General features: G+C 41.2%; 1 protein-coding gene across 6 annotated transcripts; it reads right to left on the reverse strand.

Moving 5' to 3' along the window:
- Nucleotides 1–5,079: 5,079 nt before the first annotated feature.
- Nucleotides 5,080–24,700, reverse strand: DTWD1 (DTW domain containing 1). Of its 6 annotated transcripts, XM_039490432.1 has the most exons (6): nt 24,218–24,700; nt 23,099–23,222; nt 20,048–20,352; nt 18,305–18,448; nt 16,262–16,538; nt 5,080–5,423 (listed from the first exon to the last, which is right to left on the reverse strand). In XM_039490432.1, exons 3-6 carry the CDS (start codon nt 20,321–20,323, stop codon nt 5,194–5,196), a joined length of 927 nt encoding a protein of 308 aa, XP_039346366.1. In that variant the 5' UTR covers nt 20,324–20,352; nt 23,099–23,222; nt 24,218–24,700; the 3' UTR covers nt 5,080–5,193. The 6 variants fall into 6 exon arrangements, with proteins under 6 accessions (XP_039346366.1, XP_039346368.1, XP_039346364.1 ...); XM_039490434.1 differs by lacking the exon at nt 23,099–23,222 and having other exon boundaries at nt 24,557–24,700; XM_039490430.1 differs by lacking the exon at nt 23,099–23,222.
- Between the last annotated feature and the right edge of the window lie 12 nt (nt 24,701–24,712).

The raw sequence follows: 24,712 nt of genomic DNA on the forward strand, positions 1-24,712 counted from the left end.
TTTTTAACAACCAATCTACTTTATATAAACAGTTTTTGAAGTTTAAAACATGACTTTCTGAATGTCAATGTTGATAGTGTTATCAAAGGCAACATTGTTACTAATGACAAAGGCGCATAGAAGTTACATTAAACAATGTCACTGAAGCCAAACAATAATAATAATAATTTAGGAGTTATGTCAACACATTGCCAGAGACTGTCACACACAGCCTTAATAATGACTTCATACTCTTGTAACAGCGGAACACCACATATCATGGTCACATAGGCTATTCAATGGGAAAATTGCTATGCTTTAATATTGCTAAGATCACCATTAAGATTCTTTGTAACAAAACAAGCTGGGTAAATTTGGGGCTGGTATTGCTTTTTGGTAGGTGCTGACATGGAAGTCAGTGTCTCGAAGTATATTTATGGCATTGTAGGTGATGTGAAGATGGCAAGGAATGGTTTGCTCTTTACTCCTTAGTTCTGTGCTTTCAAAGATCTGGGTGGGGTGTGTCTTGAGGTAACCTTGCCTTTCATTAAATGACAATTTTTTGTGTTAACATACTTAGTTTAGATACAAGCTAATTATGATTAAGGCTACGGGTATGTCACAGAGGTCGCAAAAGTAATGGAATCCATGATTTCCAGGGACCTCAGTGACATTGGGGCCTCACAGCAGCCCAGCCACCGGTGGCAGCACGGGACCTCCCCCAGCCCTGCAGGGTGGCAGGGATCCCTGACAGCTCCCCAGCTTCCACAGGGGAATCCCCCAGAATGCCCGTTGCTGCCAGCAGGGGATCCCCCAGAGAACCCCCATCTCCCACAGGTGGCAGGTGATGCCCCAGAGCTCCCCACCTGCTGGGGAATCCCCCAAAGCATCCCAGCCCCTGCCAGTGGCAGAGGACCTAAGAGATCCCAGCCTGAGTCAGGGTCCCTCCCAGCCAATGGGTGGGGGGGGGCGCACCTCCCTGCAGGGGGGCAAGGTGCTGGACCTCCTCCCTCCCCGTTTTATCAGGGCTGTTTTTAGTAAAAGTCAGGGACAGGTTGCGGCTTCCATGAATTTTTATTCATTGCCCGTGACCTGTCCCTTGCATCTGTTAAAGCAGAGATGGCAAAGGCCTGTGCTCACTGGAACACACAAAAGCAAGAAGAAATCCTCCGACTACAGGAACAAAATGAGCGAGACTACCATGCATTCTTAAATTATTACAGAAATAAAATTAAGGGAGGTGCTTGCAACAGCCAGGAAAGATCTTGTGAAGCAGAAAAATGAATTGCCTATTCAGAAAGACGCACAACTAAATGAGAATTGGCAGCTAGGGAAACTAAGAGACTCCAGGAGAAAATTCGCCAATCCAAGGAAGAGATTCGGATTGAACTTGAGTTCCTGTTAGGAGAAGAAATCCATGACGAATTGGTCAAGAGCACAAATAATAAGCACAGTTGGCAGTACAAATGGTCGAGTAGTGCCTTCAATTAAACTACCAATACAAGGAAAAGCTAAAGGCTCCCTTACAGAAGGCTTATAGAGGCACAATGTACTCCATTCCAGAAAAAAAAACACCTTTCTGGAAGAGATACTTTAGTTAAACTCAAGTTATTGGGCTCAACACAGGGGTAATTGGGTGAAATTCTATGAACCGTGTTACCCAGGTGGTTAGACTAGCTGATCAAATGGTCCCTTCTAGCATGCAAATCTAAGACTAAAATGATGAGTGCACCTCTTCAACCTGAGACTGGTGACTCCTGTACTTCTCTCCAGGAAAAGGAACAGCTTTTCACAACTTTCTACAGCCACATTCAGGAGTGGATCTAGTGCCTCCATTAACCAAACATGGAAGAGAAACCACTTTCCTTTCCACTTCTGGCACAAAAAAAATAAAATAAAAAATCTTTGAGGACACAGGCAAAAGCAGGATTCCAGCACTGCAGGAGATGAATGGACCAGACTGCAGGTAAGATGGCTCTTTGCACTTTTATCACCACAGTTGTACTTGCTACTCATGGCAAACTCTCTATTCCCTTCAAGTACCAGAGGTGCTTCAATTTAAGGCAGTCAGATGTCCTTGTGTTCAGAAAACAGGGATGTATCTTCTTTTTCTCCTGTATCTTGAAACCTTTTAGGTTGCTGCTAGTCCTAGCTTAAGCCTGTCTTTTCCCCTCACTCCGGATGTTGTCTCCTAGTACCTCTCTGCCCTGATGTCATAGGTGGATAAGAGGTTCTCTTTGGGTTCAGATGAGATAGGGGCCATTCCAGTTTTAAGAAATAGGTCCAGAATTAGCCCTTAACTAATTCGCCCTTAGTCCCTGACCCTTATTTTAGTTAACAGGGAGGTCAGTGCTGCTAACTCCATTTGAAAGGATTAAATACTTGTTATCTTTCATTTGGCAATGCAAAGCTCTTCTTTTGGTTAGAAGCTGGAAAATCTATTGGAGATCATGATATTTATTCAGTGGGTTGAGGAGCCTCTTTTTTTGCCATCTCCAACTTAAATAATGGATTTAAATCTTTTTTTGGAGAAAGCCAAGTTTCAGGCAGAACAGGTCTGAAACAGTGGTTACACTGACCTTCTGCCTGCCCCCTCACAAGATTATCAGAGGAATGCCAATAGATCCTAAATAATGTAGGCCCTAGATGTGTCCCATATTTGTGAGAGTGATTTCTATTGGTTTAAGAATTAGTGTAGCCTTATAGCAAAGTTAATTTTGAAAAAAAAAATCTGAACCCAATTTTCTGGAGAGTTAGTGTTCCAGATTTTAAATATTGCCTGTACATTGAGTTCATCTGAGAACTAAAAATTAATTTAGTTTTGGAATAGCTTCTTAACTCCCATTGTTAAAATAAAGTGAGGTACCCAAACTTACATTTGGAAAATGTTTTTAACCTTATGAAAGTATTTTCCAAAAGTAACGAAGACCAGCTTATATAAGCTTTTATCTGACCTCTACTGTTTAAATAAAAAAAACATGTTTTCAGGGAAATGTCTTGGAAGAAAAAAAATAGATTTTCTCCTCTGTTTGATTCTTGTAAAACATTAGGTCACTGAGTTCACTTTTTGTATGTGTTTAAAATGGGTGAAAGTTTTTCTTCTCAAACTATTATACACGGTTTAAAAAGCGTTTCTTTGACTTTCTTAAAGTTAAAGCAATCTTTGTTTTAGAAACACAAGTACGGATGAAAATGTCAAAAAGACCATCAAAATTCATACCAGAGGAAATAGCATTAATCATTGTGAAAAGCCAAATAACCTCTCAATAACAATAAAAACAAATGACTAAGAAATCTGTTGTTCCAATAGCTGAGAGATGACTTGCTGTAAGAAAAATACACACAAACTTGCTTTTCACTTTAGCAGCTGCACTATCACATTTGAAATACTGTTTATCAGGCTGATGCTGAATCTGTGCCTCTTATGAACAGTGTTATTTTAATTCATGCATACTAACTAAATCGTTCTACTCCTAGGGCCAAATGGTCAGTCCTGGCCTTCACTTTTGTGTATGTACAGAGTGATTTCCACGTTCAAAAAAAATAAATAAATCTGTTTCATGCCTACCTGAAGAAGTGAAATTGGGTGGACATGTAAAACTGGAGACGAGCCAGAAGCTGTCTGAAAAAGTGGCTCTTTAGTTTGTATTTCAACGCTCTATTTATTGTGATTAATTCAATACTTTGGTACACTTAAAACAAAAGTAAAACAACAATTAATTTGTTTTATGGCCCCAAACAAAATTATATACAAGTTTAAAAACAGAAATTCGTAATGCTTTTTTCACAGTGCTGTTTACTTGTCCTCGGATACCAAGGCTCCCCTTTGGCAGGGGAGAGAAGGCCTGATGCAGATGAAAAATTAGTCAGGTTTACTGAGGAAAAAAAGATACAACTAAAACAAACTCAGAGATTTCTGAAAAAGGTTAACTATTATGATTTTTCTTGTCGCTTTTACAAGATTTGTGACTCCCTCACCAACATAGGAAAAAGACAGAAATACCTAGCCAGCTTAGGCCTGGTCTACACTTAAAAAATTTACCAGCATCTGCTCAGCATCATGCCACCTCAGTACCTTTGTGAATCTAGGCCTATATTTTTATCTATATCATTTTTCCAGCTTTATTTAAAACTAACAAAGTTTATAATTTGTTTTCCATTCATTCAACTAACTTGGGTCTTTTAATTTCCACCACCCCCCCTTGAGGAAATATTGTCCTAATAATTTCAGTAAGCAATTGTGATACCAACAGCATGAAGTCAGCCTGATTGATTATACTGTTTAGGAATGTGCTCTAACCAGCTGAACTACATTTTACTATGTTTGAGAAAAGAGACTCCATGTTGACATATTAACTCATCTTTACAATCCTGAGATCTTACTATTTACAATATGAGGTCTTAATTCTCCATTCCTTGCCTCAGGCACATTGTGTTTTACCCAAGGTGAGGACTGCAGGGTCAGACTCACAAAGTAGGCCCTAACTGGCAACCCTTAGGGATATGCATAGTGTCACTGAAACAAGTAGTGATTAAAAATTACACATAGGGTGACCAGATGAGAGATGTGACACATCGGGACGTGGGGGTGCTGGCGGAGCAAAAAAACAAAACCAAGAGCCACCGGAGCATAGGGAAAATTGGTGGGGGGTGAGAACTCCATGCCCCGCACCCCCCACAGCAGCTCGCCTTCGCTCTGCCTCCACCTCCTGAGCGTCTCTCCCCTCCCTCCAGCGCTTGCACCGCCATACAGCTGATTCGTGCAGCCTGGGAGGGAGGGGAGAGGAGGAGGAATGCGGTGTGTTTGGGGAAGAGGCGGGGATTTAGGGAGGGATCCAATAGGGCAGTGAGGGGGCTGGGTCAGGGTGGGGATTTGGGGAGGGATACAGTGGAGTTCGGGTGGGAGGGCACGAGCCCCCTCTGCCTGTGCGCCGGAGGGCAAAATATCGGGACAATTTGCATTGGTGGGGATTCGGGACAAACAAGTAAATATTGGGACAGTCCTGATAAAATCGGGACGTCTGGTCACCCTAAATACGCATCAAGTGTGTGCAGAACCACATCCTTCTCTTGCATTTGGAGCAGCATTACAGACAACTCGAGTGTAATACACGGTTTTATTATTGAACTCTCAAATGTCATTTAGACAAAAAATTATATTATTACACTTTAATTATGATAAAGAAAAACAAACAAACAAATAGATGTCTTGGCTTATTCTTTTCCTGCAGAATTCTTGGCGTTTTTTATTAATGTGTACATAAATGAAAAGAAAAAAAGCAAGTTGTCATAGTGTCCTTTGTAGCTCTCTTTTAAAACCTCCTGGTGATAATCCACAAGAAAATAATAAATGGCTTCAATTGTAGAAAGATACGTATCTGGCTTTCCTTTCTGGTGACGCCAAAAGCAAGTTTTCCTTGTTTTCAACTCAATTTGTAGTAACCCTGCCAAGAAAAAAGGGGACAAATGTTAGGCATTGTGGCTTAAACGGAGCCACAGACAGGAAATTGAGAGACTTGGGTTCTGTTACCAGCTCAGCCATTCGCCTGCTAGGTGACCTTGGATAAGTCTCTGTGCCTCAGTCTCCCCATTTATACAATGAGGATAATGGTGAAAAGTGCTATATATTTAGGCTTGGCAGAATTCTTTTTTTTTTTTTATAATTTTGATGGATAATATTGGTTTGTTTTTAAGCATTCTTTCAATTTTTATCAATTTAAATTTTTACAGTTCTAAAAAATTGAAAACCCAGAATTGTATGCATTTTTATTGATTTAAATTTTCACAGTTACAGGAAATCATGTGCTGAGTCAGACAATTATTTACTGACAGCAGACATTAAGATTCAAAAAGTTAAAATTTTATAACAGTTAAACACAAATTGTCAACATCACACATGAAAATATACAAAGCAGATAGCCTTAAATCAAACTCTAGATTCTCAAGCACCATTTTTCTTACTCCGCTTATTTGTAAGTTTTAATTATTTTTAAGGATATGATTCAGTCATGGAGGTCCTGGATTCTGTGACTTCTTCTGGGGCAGGGCTGGAGCAGCCGTCAGCCCTGGGGCTGCCGGAGCAGTGGTTGCTGGAACAGCTCACTGGCGGCCAGACCCAAGCCCGCCCGAGCAATGGCAGGGGTTGGATCAGTCCCCCGGGCCTGAAGCAGCAGTGGTCAGCCCATGCCACAGGAGCAGCAGCACCAGGGCCGGAGCAGCTGCAAGCCCCAGCAGTGCTGTTTGTCCCCGCACCCTAGGGTATTTTTAGTAAAAGTCAGGGACAGATGAATTTTTGTTTATTGCCCAGGACCTGTCCCTGACTTTATTGAAAATATTCATGACAGAATCTTAACCTTAATCATCATCGTCAATGGAAATTTTTTCATAGGTTTGTGTGGGTACTGTGAAATCAACATTTATCAATAAAAATTGAATCCTGCCAATCTTATATGTAACATCACAAAGATGCACACAGTTGTCAGCTATTGAGGGGTTTGTTGTTGTTTTTGCTTTTTAATGTTGGCAAAAATTCCCCCCCAGCCTCACCCAACTCAGAAAAGGTCAGTTTCATAAATATTTCTACTTGAGGCCCAGACCCTGCAATTTGATCTTCGTGATAGATCTTTTATCTACACAATACCATTGACTCCATGAGTCTCTATATAGGCTTAAGGCCTGCCCACATAGATGAGGTTGCAGCAATCCTGCAAAGACTCAAGCCCGTGCCTAACTTTACACCAGGGCTAAGGGCCTTAGAGTGGAAGGTATAGTTCCTCAGGTATTTGATTTTGAGATGTCTGGAATGGCTATAACAGGTCACTTAGGAAATAAAATTGCTGAAGGCAGGGTATGCAACGGCTTGGTGACAATAAATGTAAGTTTACTATCTGCTATTTTCCTTTTTTTTTTAATTTTATTGAAATTAATGTGTCTAGAGAAGTAGTAGTAGGACTTAATATATATTCACATCATCTGTTTTTAAGCAGAGCTCATTCAGTGGAGCTGAAATCAGTGGAGTTTTCCTTAAAACCTAATGGCATGATATGGCCCATATTACATGAATATCTTACAGTGTTCGTTATATTTACAAAATTGAACAAAAGTAAATAAATGATGCTGATTTTGATCATGCAATGATTCGAAAGCCACTGAAGGCCCTGATGCTGCAACCTCTTCACTACTGAGCCCTAAATAATCCTACTGAAGTGCAATCCCATATTACCCTAAAAAAAAAACATTGAAGTCATGTCAACTACTCTGACATTTCTTTAAAAATGCATAATAAGTCAATGGGATCAATCAGGTTAGCAAGCACTACAGTGTGTAATAAATGTTTGCAAGATCAGACTCTGAACTATAAGTATCTTCTTAAATGTTAGCATTAAGATGCAAAATCTGTATCTTGAGATAGTTTAACATCAGTAATTACAACATGGTCTGAGAATTGCTTGGAAATTACAGACAGAGAAGTTTGGTCCATCTCCATATGGCCCTATTTCAGGAGCCCAAACTGGCCTGTAGCCCAGCACTTACAATTTTGTACTTTTTATATAGCTTCAAGATACATTTAACTGTTTCTGGAGCAATCACAAGGTGAGTCTAGCTATTTATTTCACAGCTAACAATATGATTCCTTGTATATTAATAGAATTTTCTTTTCAAAGTACACTGTGTCATAACAGGCATTAAACCGTGTGTAAACTGGTAACAAAAAAAGGCACTAAACTGAGGATAATAAAAATGATACAGGCCAATCATTCCCTTTAATTTTTACACTAAAGGCAGTTTTCATAACACTAGTTTATCTCCTACATAAAGTTTCAATGACCTCTTTTAAACAGAGGAGTACCCAATAAACCAAAAGAATGAAGGTGAAATTCTGGCTCAGTTGAAGTCAATAGCAAAACTCCCACTGACTTCAGTAGTCAGGGTTTCACCTTACAAGTGGTGAACTAAAATTTAGGGAAGATTCCTCCAATACAAAGTTCACATCACTTAACATTTGGGGGCAGGGAAAGGGAAGTAAGATGTTAAATAACAGTCAGATCACTGACCCCAGTGGGAATACAGGCACAGGAGCAATTAATTTCAACACAGAGTATTTAAGAGTTTCAGAACAAAAGATTTAGAAGAGGTCAAGTGTTACTGTTTACTGAGCATATTTCCATCATCATCTCTGTACTGTATCTATACAGCCAAAGGCAATATTTTATTACAAACACTAGTTGTTCTTATGAGTAACTTAGACTATCCAGGAAGTCAACATTTTGACTTTTTTCATGTTTAGTATCCACATATTTTGAGCTCAAATAATGAAATAAATGTTTGTGCCAATCTGGGATTTAGGCAGGATGGAAGTGTAGACATTTAGAAAACACAAAGTATGGAGAATAAACAAATTTTGTCCATACAAAAGCTATTTTCTCTCACACGCACTTTATTTGGCTGACGGTCACCTTTCAGAGTTTCATTCTTACGCCCTCATTCTTTATCTATGTGCTTTTATCACCACAAGCAACCATACTTCTTCACAAATACATCAAGATGTGTGATGATAGATATGAAAACCTGCACAAGCTCCCATTCTAATCTACTTTAATGACTGTATTGGGAATGAAGGCACATTTAGGCTTGAAAGAAGCCTGCTGTGAATTTTAAGAGTCTGTTCCAGGGGTCGGTAACCTTCGGTTTGCCGTTCCCGGCCAATGGGAGCTGCGGGGGGACGTGCCTGCAGACGGTCAACGTAAACAAAATGTCTCGCGGCCCGCCAGCGGATTACCCTGATGGGCCGCGTGCCGAAGGTTGCTGACCCCGGTCTGTTCTAACCACATTTAACAGAATAAGCAAAAGTAGAACTGCACATGTGTAACAAATTGCAAAGTAATCATGCTTATGACCAAAAAACCCCCCAAAACCCTAAAAAAACTAGAAAAAAATACTGTTTTGAAGTAACACTAAAGTTGTAGTGTTGGAGGCGAGTTAACATGAAAATGAGAGACTATGAAACTGTGATGAACTTGCTGAGTATGACTACTTGACTACCACTACTGAATGTTTGCCTTGAGAATGATTTTTGATCCTGATACACTGTTCATCCCAACACTGATCCAGTCTCACTCCTTATTCTGTTTTCTTCCTGATTCAATGCAACTCTCTCCTGACTGACAGAAATGCTTGACTGAAGGCATCTGCTGATTGGTTCTGCTGACTTTGAAGCTGAAGGGACAGGTCAGAGAAGTAGTCAGATATAGAGTCAGAGACTTTATGACCACTGACCTAGTAGTCCCCACTCTTCCTCACCCTCCCTAAGGTCACTCTCCCACTCCTGTAATAAATAATCCTCCAACTTACTCACCCCTGAAGTCCTTAAACAATGGTTAAAAGAATTAAAGAGCAAGTGACCCAGAGAATCCTCCAGCAAATGCCCTATGCAGAGGAAGATCTAAAACCCCCCAGAAAATTCCTTCCAAACCCCTAAGGAACCCCTTCCCCCAACCCCAGCCTAAAGCACTTAAGCAAAAGCCCAGCACTCACCAGCCAGACACCCCCCCCAGAAGATCAGGAAAGAACTCAGATCCCACCCCATATCCACTGGGCATACAACATCCATCATATCAAAATCTAATTATAATTAAAAAATTAAATTTAATTAATAAAATTAGGCCATAAACTTATCACATCACTCCATAAACTTATCAAGCTTAGCTTTGAAGCCAGATATGTCTTTACTTTTACCCTTTGGAAGGGTGTTCCAGGGTTTCTCTACTCTCCTCTTCCTAAATTCTATCTAAATTTTTCTCTTTAATTCTCAGAAAACCTTTATCTTTGTTCCAGTGTATACATTGGTCTGTGGTTTAAATAATCTTTCTATTGTCCCTTATCCCTCTGATATATTTATTCCTGATATATATATCTCCATATCATCTCTTCCCTCAGCCCTCAAGCCTTTGAGTCTCCTCATTAAGTCTTTTTTTTCATCTCTTCATAAGACAGGTTTTCCATTCCTCAGATCATCCCCAGTAAACATCTCTCTCAACAATTGAGGAGACCAGAACACACAGTAAACACAGATGAGAGAACAGCACAGATGTATAACGATACAAACACTCAGTGCTTTTTAGTATAACGATATACCCACCTCCTTATCTCTACTGGAAATACCTCACCTAATGTCAATACAGATCACCCATTAGCTTTTATCATTGATATCACATTGGTGTCTCATCTCCTCTACTACATTCCTTCTCCTCTTCCAACTGATGCCTTCTCCTCCATTATTACAATTTACTGATCCCCAATCAAAATTATGCCCTTTCTCACAATTAATATATATTTCACCCTCATACTTTCTACTATTAAATTTCATCCTATTACTATTATCAGATTTACAAGGTCATCCTCTATCCTCCTGTCCCAGCTTATGTCCTTCTGTATTGGCTCCCAGCTTTGTCTCATCCTCAAACTTTTGTGTTAAAAAATATAAAAAAGATAGGTAAGATTGGTAAAAAAAAAAAATCCCTGAGGACAGAAAATCCAAGACCCTCACGCCCCCCCAAGCGCTGGCGCCTCGCCCCACCCTGCCCGTCCAGCGCGCTTTCCTCGTCCAGCGGCTCCCCGGGAGCTCGTGCTGTCTCCGCCCGGCATGCCCGGAGAGCCCGACGCAGCGGTCGACCTGCGTCGCGGAGCTCAACGCGGAGCTCGGAAGAGCCGCGGGCCGGGGGGACCGCCTGGCGGCAGGTCCCGCGCCCCGTCCGTCCGTCTGCCCTCCGGCACCCGCCGGCAGGGCATGCGGGAGGAGCTCCACCGAGCCTGCCAAAAGAAGCCGCCGGAGGCGCGCCGCCCCGCCGCTTCTGGTAGGCCGCGCGCCCCTGCCTGAGAACTCCACTAACCTCCCTCCTCCAGCCTGACAGTTGTTTCACCTTTCAGTATGACCGTTCCTCCCCTCTTTAACCAGTTCCACCTTCACCTTTCAATTTTTTCCCATATTTTCATCTTCTTAAATAATAATCTAAATGTGGAACACAATCAAATGCCTTACTGAAATTGAGGAAAATTAGATCCAAAATATTCACTTTCTGTAAAACTTAAAAGAGCTCTTACCTTCTAAAGGAGATCAGGTTGGTTTGGTACGATCTACCCTTTGTAAAATTGTATTGTATTTTGTCCCAATTTTTTTCACCAACTACCATAACTACTTTCTCCTTCAAAATGTTTTTCCCTTCCAACTACTATACTAGATGTTAAACTAACTACAGGTGTGTCCGGATAGGAAATATAATAGGAAAATAGTAACTCTCAATTTCCAGTTCCAGTATTCAGTACTGAGTTTTCACAGAAAAGAAAAAATGCTAATGTTTATTAAATTTGCCACATTATGTAGTTCCTTTAATATTCTGGATTATCTGGGCCCACCAATTTAGTCCCATAGCTGTTTTCCCATAAAGCTGTTAGAGTTTGGCTTGTAATATCTACCCATATCTTTTATTCCCATTTCTCATCCCCATCATCCCTCCTGCCATTATCCCTAAGAGAAAAGTATTTGTTTAGATATTTGCCATGCCTAGATTATCCTTAGCCTCCATTCCATCCTCAGTGTTTAGCTCTCAGTGTTCTTTCTTTGTTTTTTTTTTCTTTTTTTATTTATATGGCTATATAGTTTTTTTTTTTCTATTGGTTTTCCCCAACTATGTCTCCAATGGGCCCATCTTTGGCCTCTATCTCTTTATCCCCATGTTCTCATATGTTCTGACTCCTTGCCCCTCCCTGCTTCTCCTCCCTTCTTCTCCTTCTTCTTGCTTTTCTTAATTTCTTTCTCTGAGATGCTTGCTCATCCAGCTTGGTCTACAACTCCTGCCTATGATTTTTTTTTTTTTCCCCTCTTGGCTTGATCAGTTCTCTGATTTCTGCTTTCCTTTAATTCCTCTCCTCCTCCTTTAGATTTACAAGTTCTTCAACCCAATCCACTTCCCTTCCCTAACTAATTTATTTAATTTTTTTAAAAGTTAGCCCTTCTGAAAAAAAAAAAAAAGTCACAGTCACAGATTTGTTTTTGTTTATCCTTCCATTAAGTTTAAACTGAATCAGCTCATGATAAAAAACAAAGTCTCAACCTACAACCATTTCTTCTATGAGGTCTTCACTACTCACCAAAACCAAAAAAATGGCCCTCTCTGTTGGTTTCAGCAACTACTTGGTGAAGAATCCATCAGCTATATATCCATCCAGAAAATCTGAGCCCTATTATTATTACTATGGGGAAACAGGGGAAGGAAATCTTTGCAGACCTGCACCCTCCTCACAAAATGCCTCCAAAGCAGTGGTGGGCAACCTGCAGCCCATCAGGGTAATCTGCTGGCGGGCCACGAGACAGTGTTTACTATGACCGTCCGCAGGCACAGCCACCTGCAGCTCCCAGTGGCTGCGGTTCACCATTCCCGGCCAATGGGAGCTGCGGGAAGCGGCGTGAGCCATGGGGACGTGCTGGTTGCTGCTTCTCACAGCTCCCATTGGCCATGTCCATGGCCACTGGGAGCTGCAGGTGGCCGGGCCTGCATGTGGCCCACAGGTTGCCCACCACTGCTCCAGAGGATGGAATAAAGGGGCAACATGCCACAGAGACAGTTCCTTCCACATTCCACTAGCCTCCATGTGCAGTTACAGGCGATCATTTACTTGCAAAAGGAGAAGGGAGCATAGATGCTTTAAAAACTGAAGCAGATCATGGCATATATTTGCACAAGAGAATATGTAAATTAATAAAAGAGATTTGACTAAGGCCACAGAAAAAGTACCTACGCAATCTTCTACTTTAACAGCCAAACTAATGCTGCCAATATGCTGCATTATCTCCGGGAAAGTAATCATTAATACTGAATGTAACAGTTCACTTTTCAGCTCCAGTGATCATTGATTTCTAATGAAGTCATCTATCAATCCTAACCAAGCATTAGCAACTTTCAAATATTTCCTGTCTGTAATGCAATTGGGTTTGGTTTGGTTTTCTAAAGATATATTACACCACTTTCCTAATAAGATTTAGAAATACTTAATTTTGTCCAAGTCTCCTAGGTTGTCTATTTCCGAGGCTAATTGATGTCCCATATTGCTTTCACTTGTAAGTGCAATTAGCTAGATTTACTGAAATATATAAACGCAGGCTTACAAAACACAGACTTTATTTTACATTTTCTTGGCACACTTCATTAATGGTTCTCTCCAGTATTTCTTTTAAATTTATCTATTTGAACAAATACTGTAGTAACTTGTTTTTTGGAAACAGAAGAATGACAGTGATTGTGTAACTCTGATGTGTGCTCTTGAGGCGCATACAGACAGATGTGAATGCCATCAATTTTCCTGTGAGAAAAATTATACAACCAATCCACAAAAGAACATCTAATAAATCCATATTGTAGGAAGTGGGGGTGAAATTCATGCCTTTAAGGCAGTACATACTCAGCTAGTCCTATTTGAGGTATAATGGGGGGAAGTGAGGGAGACATCAATGGTATGGACACAAAAGGAGTCGCTGCACCCTCTGCTAATAAAGGCATTTGGTTCCATGATGGCTTTGCATAAAGTACAATTCACTTTTTGGTCCTTTTAGTCATCTCTATGTAGCCACTAGATGAACTGGTAAGATGACATGGACTCAAATGCCAACAATATGGGGATGATACACAGCTCTACTTATCCCTCACCATGTACAACTGTACCACCACCACAACCAAGATGAAAGAAGAGTTAGTTGAAACTGAATCTGAACAAGATGGAGGTTATCAAATCTGTCTGCCATTCTCTACATTAGCTTCCCATAGAATGTCAATTCAAATTCATGGTCTCAGTCCTTAATTCAAGGTGCTGTTCCAGAATGAAAACTGTGATCAACCACTCTACTCCTCAGACACCATGGAATTTTCTATCATAACAGCAAAGCTCATCTGTGTAGGAGACAAAGCTTTGTCAAGAACCACCCCCACACTATGGAAGGAACTCCCACAGGAACTAAGGACCAGAACAAATCTCACCACCTTCTGCTTCAAGTGCAGGCGCACTTCTTCGACTTACTTTTGCTAATATAAACATATAGTGTGTACATATTAAAAAACCCAAAACACTAACCTGCAGAGACAGCTCTGCTCCTAGGGAGAGGAGAAGAGAGAACGAACCACATGTAACACATATTAGTCACATCACTTAATGGATTCCTGGAAGGTACTCAGGTACTTTGGTGACAAGGACGGTATAAGATCCTGACTAGACTAGAATTAGAATAGTGATGTGGAGTAGAGAATTTGGGGTTATATAACCTGGGGAAGGGTACGCTGGGTCAACATTTAAGTAGATGAAATCCTTACATTATTATTATTATTTGTATTACTATAGTTCCTAGGAGCTCTAGTCATGGACCAGGAGCCCATTATGGTGATCACTGTACAAACAGAACAAGATCATCTCTGCCCTAAGGGGCTTACACTGTAAGTATAACACAAGACAATGGACACAGACAGATGGGGGAGTTCAAGTAAACAACAAGACAGTCTTGGTCAGCAAGCTAGAGACAGTGATCTCTGTTGGATCAGTTTTTGAGCTGTTTGTCAGCATCACGGAAAAGGAGAGTTTTGAAGATTAATTTGGAGATGGAAACGAGGTAAGTCTGTGGACATTTACAAGGAGCTTCCCCCAAGCATGTGGGGCAGCATGGGAAAAAGTACAGAAGTGTTTATTTGAAAATTTAACAATTGGGTGATGGAGGCTGGCATCATGGGCCAACTGGAGGCAAGCATCGACAGGTCACTGGCAACTGAGAGGTGATAGGTAGGTGGGGATGAACTGTGAAGTGCCTGGAAAGTACCGTAAATACAAGCATCTTAGGTTTGATGCAATAGAGAATGGGGACTCAGTGGAGGGATTCAAAGAGGGGCTTGATGTGATTCAAAGTGATGGGCTAGGAAAGTGATCTTTGCAGCAGTATTCTAAATGGAAGTAAGTGTGGTAAGATTGCATTTGTCAAGACCAGAGAAAAGAATGTTACAGTAATCAAGATAAGAGCTTGGAGGAGAGTTTTAGCTGTGTGGATGGATAAGAATGGTCATATCTTAGAGATGTTATGCCAAAAGATTCTGCAAGATTTAGGTTTAGCCTTGATTTGAGGACCTAGAGAAAGGTGCAAGTCAAAGATGTGCATGCTGGTTATAGGCCTGAGTAACAGACAGACTGGTGGTGTCCACAGTGATTAGAAGGCAGAAGCTACTATTCTGTCCCATAGGCTGAAATAGGTACAAGGAAGGGCTATGCTGCAGTCCGATGACTTGGCCCTGCGGAGGGAAGGGGCGGGGGGAGATTTTCTTTCCTTAGTCATGAGCAAGACACCCATATAAATCCCAAGTTCCTTAGCTGCATGTTGTTTCCTGAATTTCATCCTTTGTGAACAAGATTTTTAAGTACCTTAAATTTAAATCAGTTCACATTTACATCATGCAATAAAGCAATACAGCACTGTAGTGTATATCAATTTATTTCATAAACAGAATTTTTATGTTAAATTAAATATATTTGGTAATAGGATTTTTATTGGCTAATAAATTATGCTCATATGCAGTATTTTTTAATGAGCTAACGGGGCAGCGAAGCAGCATTCATCTTCCATGCAGGAAATCTGTGATGCCCACTCCATAGGCTGGAAGAAATTAAGCTGAGAAATACATACTTGCTAATACACTTGCCAGCTAATACACAGAGTAGAAATGAAGGAAATGTGCCTTCCAACCTAAGGGCTTGTTCTTGCTCTTGTGAAGTCAGTTTTCAAACTGCCATTGATTTCAATGGGAGCAGGATTGAGCCCTACATAACAAGTAAAAACTGCCAAATTGTTGTTACACATTTTAATTCTCTGTGGAATGCTTAAATATGTCATCCTTCTAATCAATATAACACAATGAAGGCTGTGCAGAACTACAAGTACATTGTGCTAATTCATAATAAAAGCAGCAATACTCATATTAAGTTTTCCATTGATGGCATTATCGATACTGTCAGAAAGAACTAGGCTCTGTGTGTAACACAACATGTTCAGATATTTGACAAAATGGAAAAAACCCAACAATTTTAAGTCATATAATTGAACCCCTGATGTATGTTCAGATCTATTTTCATGTATGTATTTCAACCCTGCTCATCACTATGGTATGCAATCAGGTCTTTGCATTTAGGAAACAAATACGTATATTTCATTTAGCCACTTTACTGTAGCTGTAACATCCCCTTTTATTTACTTATTTACCTTGAAGTCGCTCATCAGTGATTATTTTGTTGGTTTGATTCCAAGTACTGTCAATAAATATTACTTTCTTCAGTACAGTGTCTTCACTCCTGCTGTTTGATTTGTATTCACTTAGGTTTCGATCTTCTTTTGTTTCTATTTTTGCTTTCTTGAGAAATGGCTCTGATGAAGAATCATCATCATTGCCACAACTAACATTTTTCTCAACATTTTTTTCCAGATGGAGAATAATATCTTTTACCGAAATTGAGTTAGGACCAGGAAAGATAAGTGCAATCTAAAATGAAAACAAATACAGAGATCCGAGTGCCATTCTGATAGAAAACTATGTTAAAGTTTCAAGAACTTTTCTATTTAAAAAGAAACTACCTATTCCTTACAGCAATCCACACACACACAAATAAAATAAAATAAAATAAAACCATTTAAATCCATACAAGATGAAAGTGAACTTCTCTTTGAAAATGTATTTCAAATGCCCCAAAGGGTAAGCAGAGAGACAGGGTAAAAGAAAAACAAAATTAAGGCAACGGATTTGTTTAAATTAGTTATTTGCAGGGGTTTGATTAAATATGTACAGGCTTGGAAGGATTAGCTTTTTAACAGTAAATGTCAGTAAACATCAATTTCACTAACAATAACTGAAATTTACAGATAGGCAAAAATAGAAAAAAGTTCTCAAGCAGCATATTACAGGCTGTCATTAAATAATTATTGTCTAATGTACCCATCGTTTCCTGCAACTGAAAACATAAAATGGATAAAAAAATTGACAAATTGCTTAAAACGCAAAATTTCATGCAACTGTGAAAAGGTAAATCAATAAAAATAAAATGTTTAAAGATATCCGTCAAAATGATTAAAAAAAAAATTGAAATCTGCCAAGCCTACATGTATACTACTTCCATACATGTTAAACAAGGTTATCCTACCAAGCCAATATTTTCTGTGCAAGAAGGTACTATGCATATGTTTACACGAATCTATTTCTCTATGCCAGGGTGCAATCTTTTATTGTGAAGATGGCCAAATTCCATTTTTAATTATGGAATATGGGCCAGGGTATAAATGTAGGACTACTTGTTACCCTCAATTAATTCATAAATGTTAAGGCCAGAGTGATGATTAGATCATCTAGTCTGACCTCTTATCTACAGCAGAACTCCCACAGATGTCAATGGTATGTCACACAAAACAATATGGCCTATATGCAATAATTAAACCTCTTTATTACATTCCTAATGGGAAATTATGACCATTTTTCGGATCAGCAGTATTTTTTATTCCCTCTCACCCCCCCAGTCTTTCCCATCCTCCTTCCTCTGTTTCTCTCCCTCTTCCCTGTTCTTTCCTTGACATTTCCTTCCCTGAAGCAAATACCAATTCCCACACCCATGAACTTCATTCACTCCCTTCCCCATTTGTTAATGCTGACATTACAAATGTTAGGTTTCAGAATTCTCACTGCAGTGAAATTAATTGAGGACTGGGAGCTCATTCCTCACAATCATCATTTCAGGCTCTGGGCTGACTCAAGAAGACAACATGTATCAATTACATTTGGTAGGTTTTCCCTGCACCAGGAAATACTAGAAACTTACTTTTTACAAAATAAAAGCTTAGATTCTGCAGAAGTTGAATATGTCAAGCAGGCCACATAACTCCATCAAGCAGGGCAATACAGCCAGTGGGTTTGGTGTTTGACACTTCTGCTCTACACAGTAAGTAAAATACTCGCTACAAAGCACAATGAACCAAATCCTCTCTCTCCTCTGTAGGTGCAGAGGATCGTGAACACAACAGAATCTGTGTGTTTAGGCTGCATGTGAAGGCAAATTTCCATGAGCCTGGCAGGATGTCCACATCCCTATGCACTGCAGAGATGTGCTCTGGGTGGGGTGGAATGGATTCATGGAGGAATAGTGGCAGAGTAGTTGGATCTGCACTCCCCCTGCAAAGGGGAAGAGCAATATCAGCAGGAGTTGGGAGATGAAGGCACATGAACATTTCCCCAGCACACAGCCCTGTTATAGAATCTCTTACTTCATGTCTTTTTTCTTCATAGTCCGGAATGCAAGGATATGTATAAATGGTCACATCTTCAGGTGCTAGGAGTTTAGCATGGACAGCAGTGCTTTTGCCGTCAGTTTCATTTGGGTGTTTAATTATGTCAATCTTCAAGGGAAGCTACAACAAAAAATGGCAGACATAAATAAATTTGGGCATATGTCTAGGAAATCCCCAGACAGAAACTTTTTAAAATATATAGTAAATTCATATAAAGTTTCCTAAAAATGTTTTGATTTAGATATATAAGAATATGGAAGTTCCTAATTTCAACTAGACTGTTTAATGCAAAATAGGGAAAGAAAACAATCAGAGTAAAATACATAGAAAATAGCACTCACTGCTTTTAATAATAAGCAATTTAGCTATTATATGTACACACTTGACACTCTAATGTTGCTAAAGTGAAGGCTATATTGATACTTTTGTTATTAATGACTGAAAATTAAAATTGATAAGACAAAAGAAGTTATGCATTTAAATTTAGAAGCCTTATGCTTCCAATCCTGAACACCTATTTGTATCAGATATTTCAACCCATTGAAATTAATACATAACTCTTTGATTTCAAGGAGAACAGGGTCAAGTACAAATGGGTAAACTTTTCAGAAGCACCTAACTGACTTATGTGCCAAAGTCTAATTTTCAATAGGCCCTTGGCACTTAAGTGCCAAAGTGACTTTTGTAAATGGGAACTTGGCACTTCTGAAAGCTTTTATTCACTATCTCAGCTGGAAAACAATATATTTTAAGAAAATTAACTGACTTAATTATACAACTATGAGCAGTTCTTTATTATTTTTTAAGTTCACATTTTGGGTCATATTCAGCCCTGGTTTAAATGGGTGCAACTCCATAGCATTTGTTTATACAACCTCCCCACTATAGACTCATAGATTCCTAGGCCAGAAGTGGCCATTGTGATTGTCTAGTCCAGGGGTCGGCAACCTTTCAGACGTGGTGTGCTGAGTCTTCATTTATTCACTCTAATTTAAGGTTTCACATGCTAGTAATACAGACTTATGGAAAGAGACCTTCTAAAAACGTTAAAATGTAATATATAACTAAACTATTGTTGTATGTAAAGGTTCTTTAAATGTTTAAGAAGCTTCAATTAAAATTAAATTAAAATACAGAGCCCCCTGGACAGGTGGCCAGGACCCAGGCAGCATGAGTGCCACTGAAAATCAGCTCGCATGCTGCCTTCAGCACACATGCCATAGTTTGCCTACCCCTGGTCTAGTCTGACCTCCTGTATAACATAAGCCATAGAACTTCCCCAAAATAATTCCTAGAGTATCTTTTAGCAAACAAACAATCTCATCTTGATTTCAAAATGCTTATACCACTGGTACTTACAATTTGGAGAACCTTGGTGAGAATGGGTTAAGAAAGAGTTTAAAGAATTAGCCCTAATCCGAATTGCTCAATTTCATAACTTTATACATGAGGAGTCCCATTGACTTCAGTGGGATGCCTTGTATATGTAAAGTTGAGCATATGCATAAATATTTGCAGAACTGAAACCTTAACTATCCATTTTCTTACATCTGGTTCCTTAAACCAGACTGCTAACCCTCCTTTATCATAATTTATTCATCTATCATGACCACTGTGTTAAAGATGACCTAGAAAAAGCAAACATTGGCAATGTATTCACTCACACACACACACCACTAACAAATAATAGGCACAATAAACATGTTATGTTTCACTAACCTTCACAACTGGAATTTCTTTGGTAGGCACAGTTTCAACTGGAACGTAACATGAATAACAATAAAACATCCTTGAACTACCGCATCTTGGGCACTTTGATCTCCCACTTTTTTGGGCCTTTTCAAGAACTTCCCAGGATGCTAACTGTAAATTCTGAAGTGGGTTATCTTGAAGCGATGAAGTAGTCTGTTGTTGTGAATTTTTCAAACATTCAAAATTTCTTTTTAATTTCTGATGGCTTTCTTGGTTCAAAAATGTAGATGGATTTAAAGACATCTTTACTTTAAACAGACCATATGCTGTATCTGCTAAAGAAAAATACATTGTATCTGATGTACTATAAACAGACTAATTTCTAAAAAAGTAATCATCATGTGGTCATCCTATTGAACTAACACATACTTGTTATTACTTATCACAGCAGAAATCAACTAGATCAAATCAAATTAATCCCAAAGAGCTTTAAAAAAAACCCAAAACTCTGAGGCTCCTATCAGGAGCCAGATTCCTCTATGCTAGGTGCTATACAAACAGATTAAAAGGTGGTCCTTGACTTAAAGAACTCGAAGACTCGGGCCTTGACCATGCAAACATGCACAATTTTACTCAGATGAGTTGTCTCATCCACTTTACTCATGTGAGTAAAGTTACAAACATGCAAACTTGTAAATTCAAGCTGTAAACTTTCCGATTTTGCAAACACTTTGGCCCCAAACCTGCTAACTGACTTCAGTATGTGCTTAACTTTACTTACACGAGTAGTCCCATTAATTTCCAGTAGGAGTAAATGTTTGCAAAGATAAGTATACAGGTTTAGGTCCCAACCCCGCAATTTGTTGGGACAGATCCCTGTGCCTACACAAAGCCCCACTGATATGCATAAGATTCTGAGAGGGCACCGTGGTTTTCCAGCATGCAATAAGTTGCAGGTTTGGAGCTATCGACAAAAATGTTAAGCCAAAATTTTCAAACTTGAATGCCTAAAGTTGAGCTCCTAAATTAAAAATCAGCCACTTGTTTACTTTAAATAACTTCAGTCATCCAAAGTCTCAACATTTTCACATTAGCGTCTGTAGATGTGTTGGGGTTTTTTTTGTTGGCAGCTTAAAAAGATATATTTGTCTCCAAACAGCAATAAAGATATTAATTAAAGCATTTTTTGGTTAAACTTAACAGTTCTGTTTTAAGTAGAGGAACAAAATATTAATGCAAGAACTGTAGACTGTTCATCTGAGATGTCAAAACAACATAGAATACTGGAGCCCCTTACACCACATAAAAGGGCTGGCAAAAAAGGGCCCTAAAAGCCCTGTATTCAACTGGGAGAGAATTCCCCCAGGGCAGGCACAGCCTAATACACTGGGTTCTCAGGTATAGTAAGTGACATGCCAGGAGTTGCACCACACAACGCTGTGATATTTAGGGTAGCCTAGACTAGTGGTTCTCAAAGCCGGTCCGCCGCCTGTTCAGGGAAAGCCTCCGGCGGGCCGGGCCGGTTTGTCTACCTGCCACGTCCGCAGGTTCGGCCGCTCACAGCTCCCACTGGCCGCGGTTCACCGCTCCAGGCCAATGGGGGCTACAGGAAGCAATGCGGGCTGAGGGATGTGCTGACCACCCTTTCCGCAGCCACCATTGACCTGGAGTGGTGAACCGCGGCCAGTGGGAGCCGCAAGCGGCCAAACCTGCGGACGCGGCAGGTAAACAAACCGGCCCAGCCCACCGGGGGCTTTCCCTGAACAGGCGGCGGACCGGCTTTGAGAACCACTGGCCTAGACAGACTTCCAGAACTATTTAAGTTACGCCAGGGGCTTCTCCAGCTCCCTGGGACAATCCAAGAAGAGGCTGCAGAGTTCTCTTATAGTCTCCTAGTCTCTTCTCCCAACCCCCAGTGTGCTTTCTGTGCTGCATCTCCTACGCCTTGGCTACACTTGCAAATTTGCAGCGCTGCAGCAGGGTGTGAAAACACAACCTCTCCAGCGCTGCAAATTGCGGCGCTGCAAAGCGCCAGTGTGGTCAAAGCCCCAGCGCTGGGAGCATGGCTCCCAGCGCTGTACGTTATTCCCCACAGGGAGATGGAGTACGGACAGCGCTGGGAGAGCTTTCTCCCAGCGCTGGTGCTTTGACTACACTTAGCGCTTTGAAGTGCAAGTGTAGCCAAAGCCCTAGTTTCTTATGATACACTTATGATGTGATGCAACACAATAGATTAAAAAAATGCAAGACAACATGATGCAAAATAAACTAATACTTCTCTCCAATGTAAATTTAGAATACACCCCAGGGAAAGAGTCACCATTTTCTGCTAAAATAAACACTCATACAGGTCATGAAAAAATGTATTTCCAAATTCTGAGGCTTTAAAGGAAATTAACACCTCTCCCTACCATACACACCCTTTTTACAATCCAAGTTTGCACTGAACTGAATCTTGAAAAGAATCAGGGGGAAGAGGGTGGGGGGGAGAATGAACTGCCCTTGTGACAGTTGTCAAGCCTGGACTAAGGCCGCTAACCATACAGATTCTTCAAGGAGAGAAGAGGCCAAGAGGCCCTTTGATTTGATATGCATTCCCAGCCTGCAAACTGATTCTCTTCAACATAATGCCTTATGGCAGTGTGGTGTTCAATTATGAAGCCCCAAAGCATTTTCATCATTGACGCTGACAGGAGAAATGCTCCTGTTAGTGGAAAAGGAAAACCTCTGTGGTCTCAAAATAATAGCTAAACAAAAACTTAACTGAAAAACATACATGTAATATATTTTGCAAGCACAACAGCAATACAGTTTTCACATCCTGTAAGATTGAGAGCTTGATTCAGACAGCAAACCAGTCATAATGATTCCATCTGCAGAGTAACCTCCTACCACAGTAAAGAAGTCTTTCTTATGTGGAGAGAGACTACCTCATATGGATGAATTTTAAGGCATTTTAATATCACTCACTCACAAAGGAGAATTGCTCTGTAGGTTTCAGTGAAACACTGAAAACTATACTGATCATTTTCAAAGTCACCCGCAATCAAGCTGTTCCAAAGTGACAACCCTACTCACTAAATTCTGCCCTGGGTCCTGGGAATAGTGCACTGTTAGGACTCAATCCTGCAAAGTGGTGAGTCCCTCCTCAAAAATGCTGTGAATTCCCTCAACTTCCATTGAAACCAAATGTGAACAGGCCCTTTAGAAGCAACAACAAGGATTAGAGCACCATAAAAAAGGCAATAGGAAATACAAATGAAATGCTAAAAAGGATCGATGCCTTTGCGGTTTCGATTTAAACAGAAGGGTCTGTAAATCAGAGGTACTGGAAAATAATAAAAATTCTCTTGCCAAACATTATTAGACACCACAAAAACATACACTTTCTATTCACTATCTTCTCCTACTACCATTTTTAACAGGATAAGAGAGCTATTGCAAACACTATTTTGGGAGGCAAGTACAGTCCTTCGCAGAAGAAGGATTGCCCTGAGACTCTCAGGAGCTTGCCTTCGTGAACATCAGAAGAGATTCCATTGCTCTCCAAGCCTGGACATGATGGTCCTAAAGGCTCCACTGCAAACACTGAAATGAGGGGGCAATGCAACGCACACCTGTATGGGCTGCTCTGTACCACAAGGGCCCCATCCAGTCATTGAAACTAGCATCTCCTCCTTGCCCATCCTACTCTGAGGAAGGGCTCCTTGTGAACAAAATCGGGCAGTTCTCTCATCCCTCTAAAAGCCTCCTCCACACACATCTAAATGGAGCAAACTCCCTCTCCTCACTACTCCCTTTCAGTCCTCCCCGTGGACATCAAAACAGAGTGACCCCTCCCCGCCTTCAAAATGGGGTAACTGCCCACACAGGGAGCCGGAAAACATCAAAATGGGGCATCATCTGCCCAAGGACCCTCCCTGCAAACATCAGAGTGAGGGCAGGCAACGCGCTCCGCATGCCCGGCACAAGCACCAGCCCGCCCCTTTAATCCCCCCGCTCGAGTGGCGGGGCCCGGGAATCAGGCACCCCCGGGCGAGGAGGCGCTGCAGGTGCCCAGGCCCGGCCCCCACGGAGGGCAGACGTTTACCTGGAGGAACCCAGCCCCACCCGCGCGTCTGGATAATCACAAGAGACCCCTCCTGAGCCACTCGCTCAGTTCCAGCCCTAAAGAAACGCTGCTGCTCCGAGTCCTACCTGGCGCACGGCAGCGCTCCCAGCTCTGGGCCTAGGTCCGGACTCCGGAACCGGAACCAAAGGACCCGGCCTCGGCCTGCCCGGGGTGCGGGACACCGGAAGAACGCACCCGGGGGAGCGCTTTTTAGGAGACGCTTGGTTGCTAGGGGGCCTTAGTAACGGTACGCAGCAGCGAGCGCTGCTGCTGCCGTTCCTGTTCGCTGCTGGGGCAGGTACTGAGGATGCGCGGCACCGTGCGGGATTCCTGGGAGTAAGGGCAGGGGAAAGGAGGGGGCCCCTCTCCCTTAATCTTCGGCCTCCCGGCCCTACACAGACCGGCATTTGGGGTTTGATACAAGCCTTGGTTTGAACTGAAGGAAGAGAGGCAGGGCCGGCTCCAGACCCCAGCGCGACAAGCACGCGCGTGGGGCGGCAGTTGTCGTCAGGGGCGGCAGATTGGGCCCCGGGCATGACTGCGGACGGTTCGGTGGTCGCGCGGCTCGGCTGGACCTCCCG

Source organism: Mauremys reevesii, linkage group 10 (assembly GCF_016161935.1).
Source record: "Mauremys reevesii isolate NIE-2019 linkage group 10, ASM1616193v1, whole genome shotgun sequence".
NCBI classification, from domain to species: domain Eukaryota; kingdom Metazoa; phylum Chordata; order Testudines; family Geoemydidae; genus Mauremys; species Mauremys reevesii.

Coding starts and splice junctions, on each gene's coding strand:
- DTWD1 (XM_039490434.1), bottom strand. CDS start 20,323: ATGTCTTTAAATCCATCTACATTTTTGAACCAAGAAAGCCATCAGAAA. Junction 18,449..20,047: donor AAGAAATTCCAGTTGTGAAG/GTTAGTGAAACA, acceptor TTTTTGTTGTAG/CTTCCCTTGAAGATTGACAT. Junction 16,539..18,304: donor ATGAAGAAAAAAGACATGAA/GTAAGAGATTCT, acceptor TTTTCATTTTAG/ATTGCACTTATCTTTCCTGG.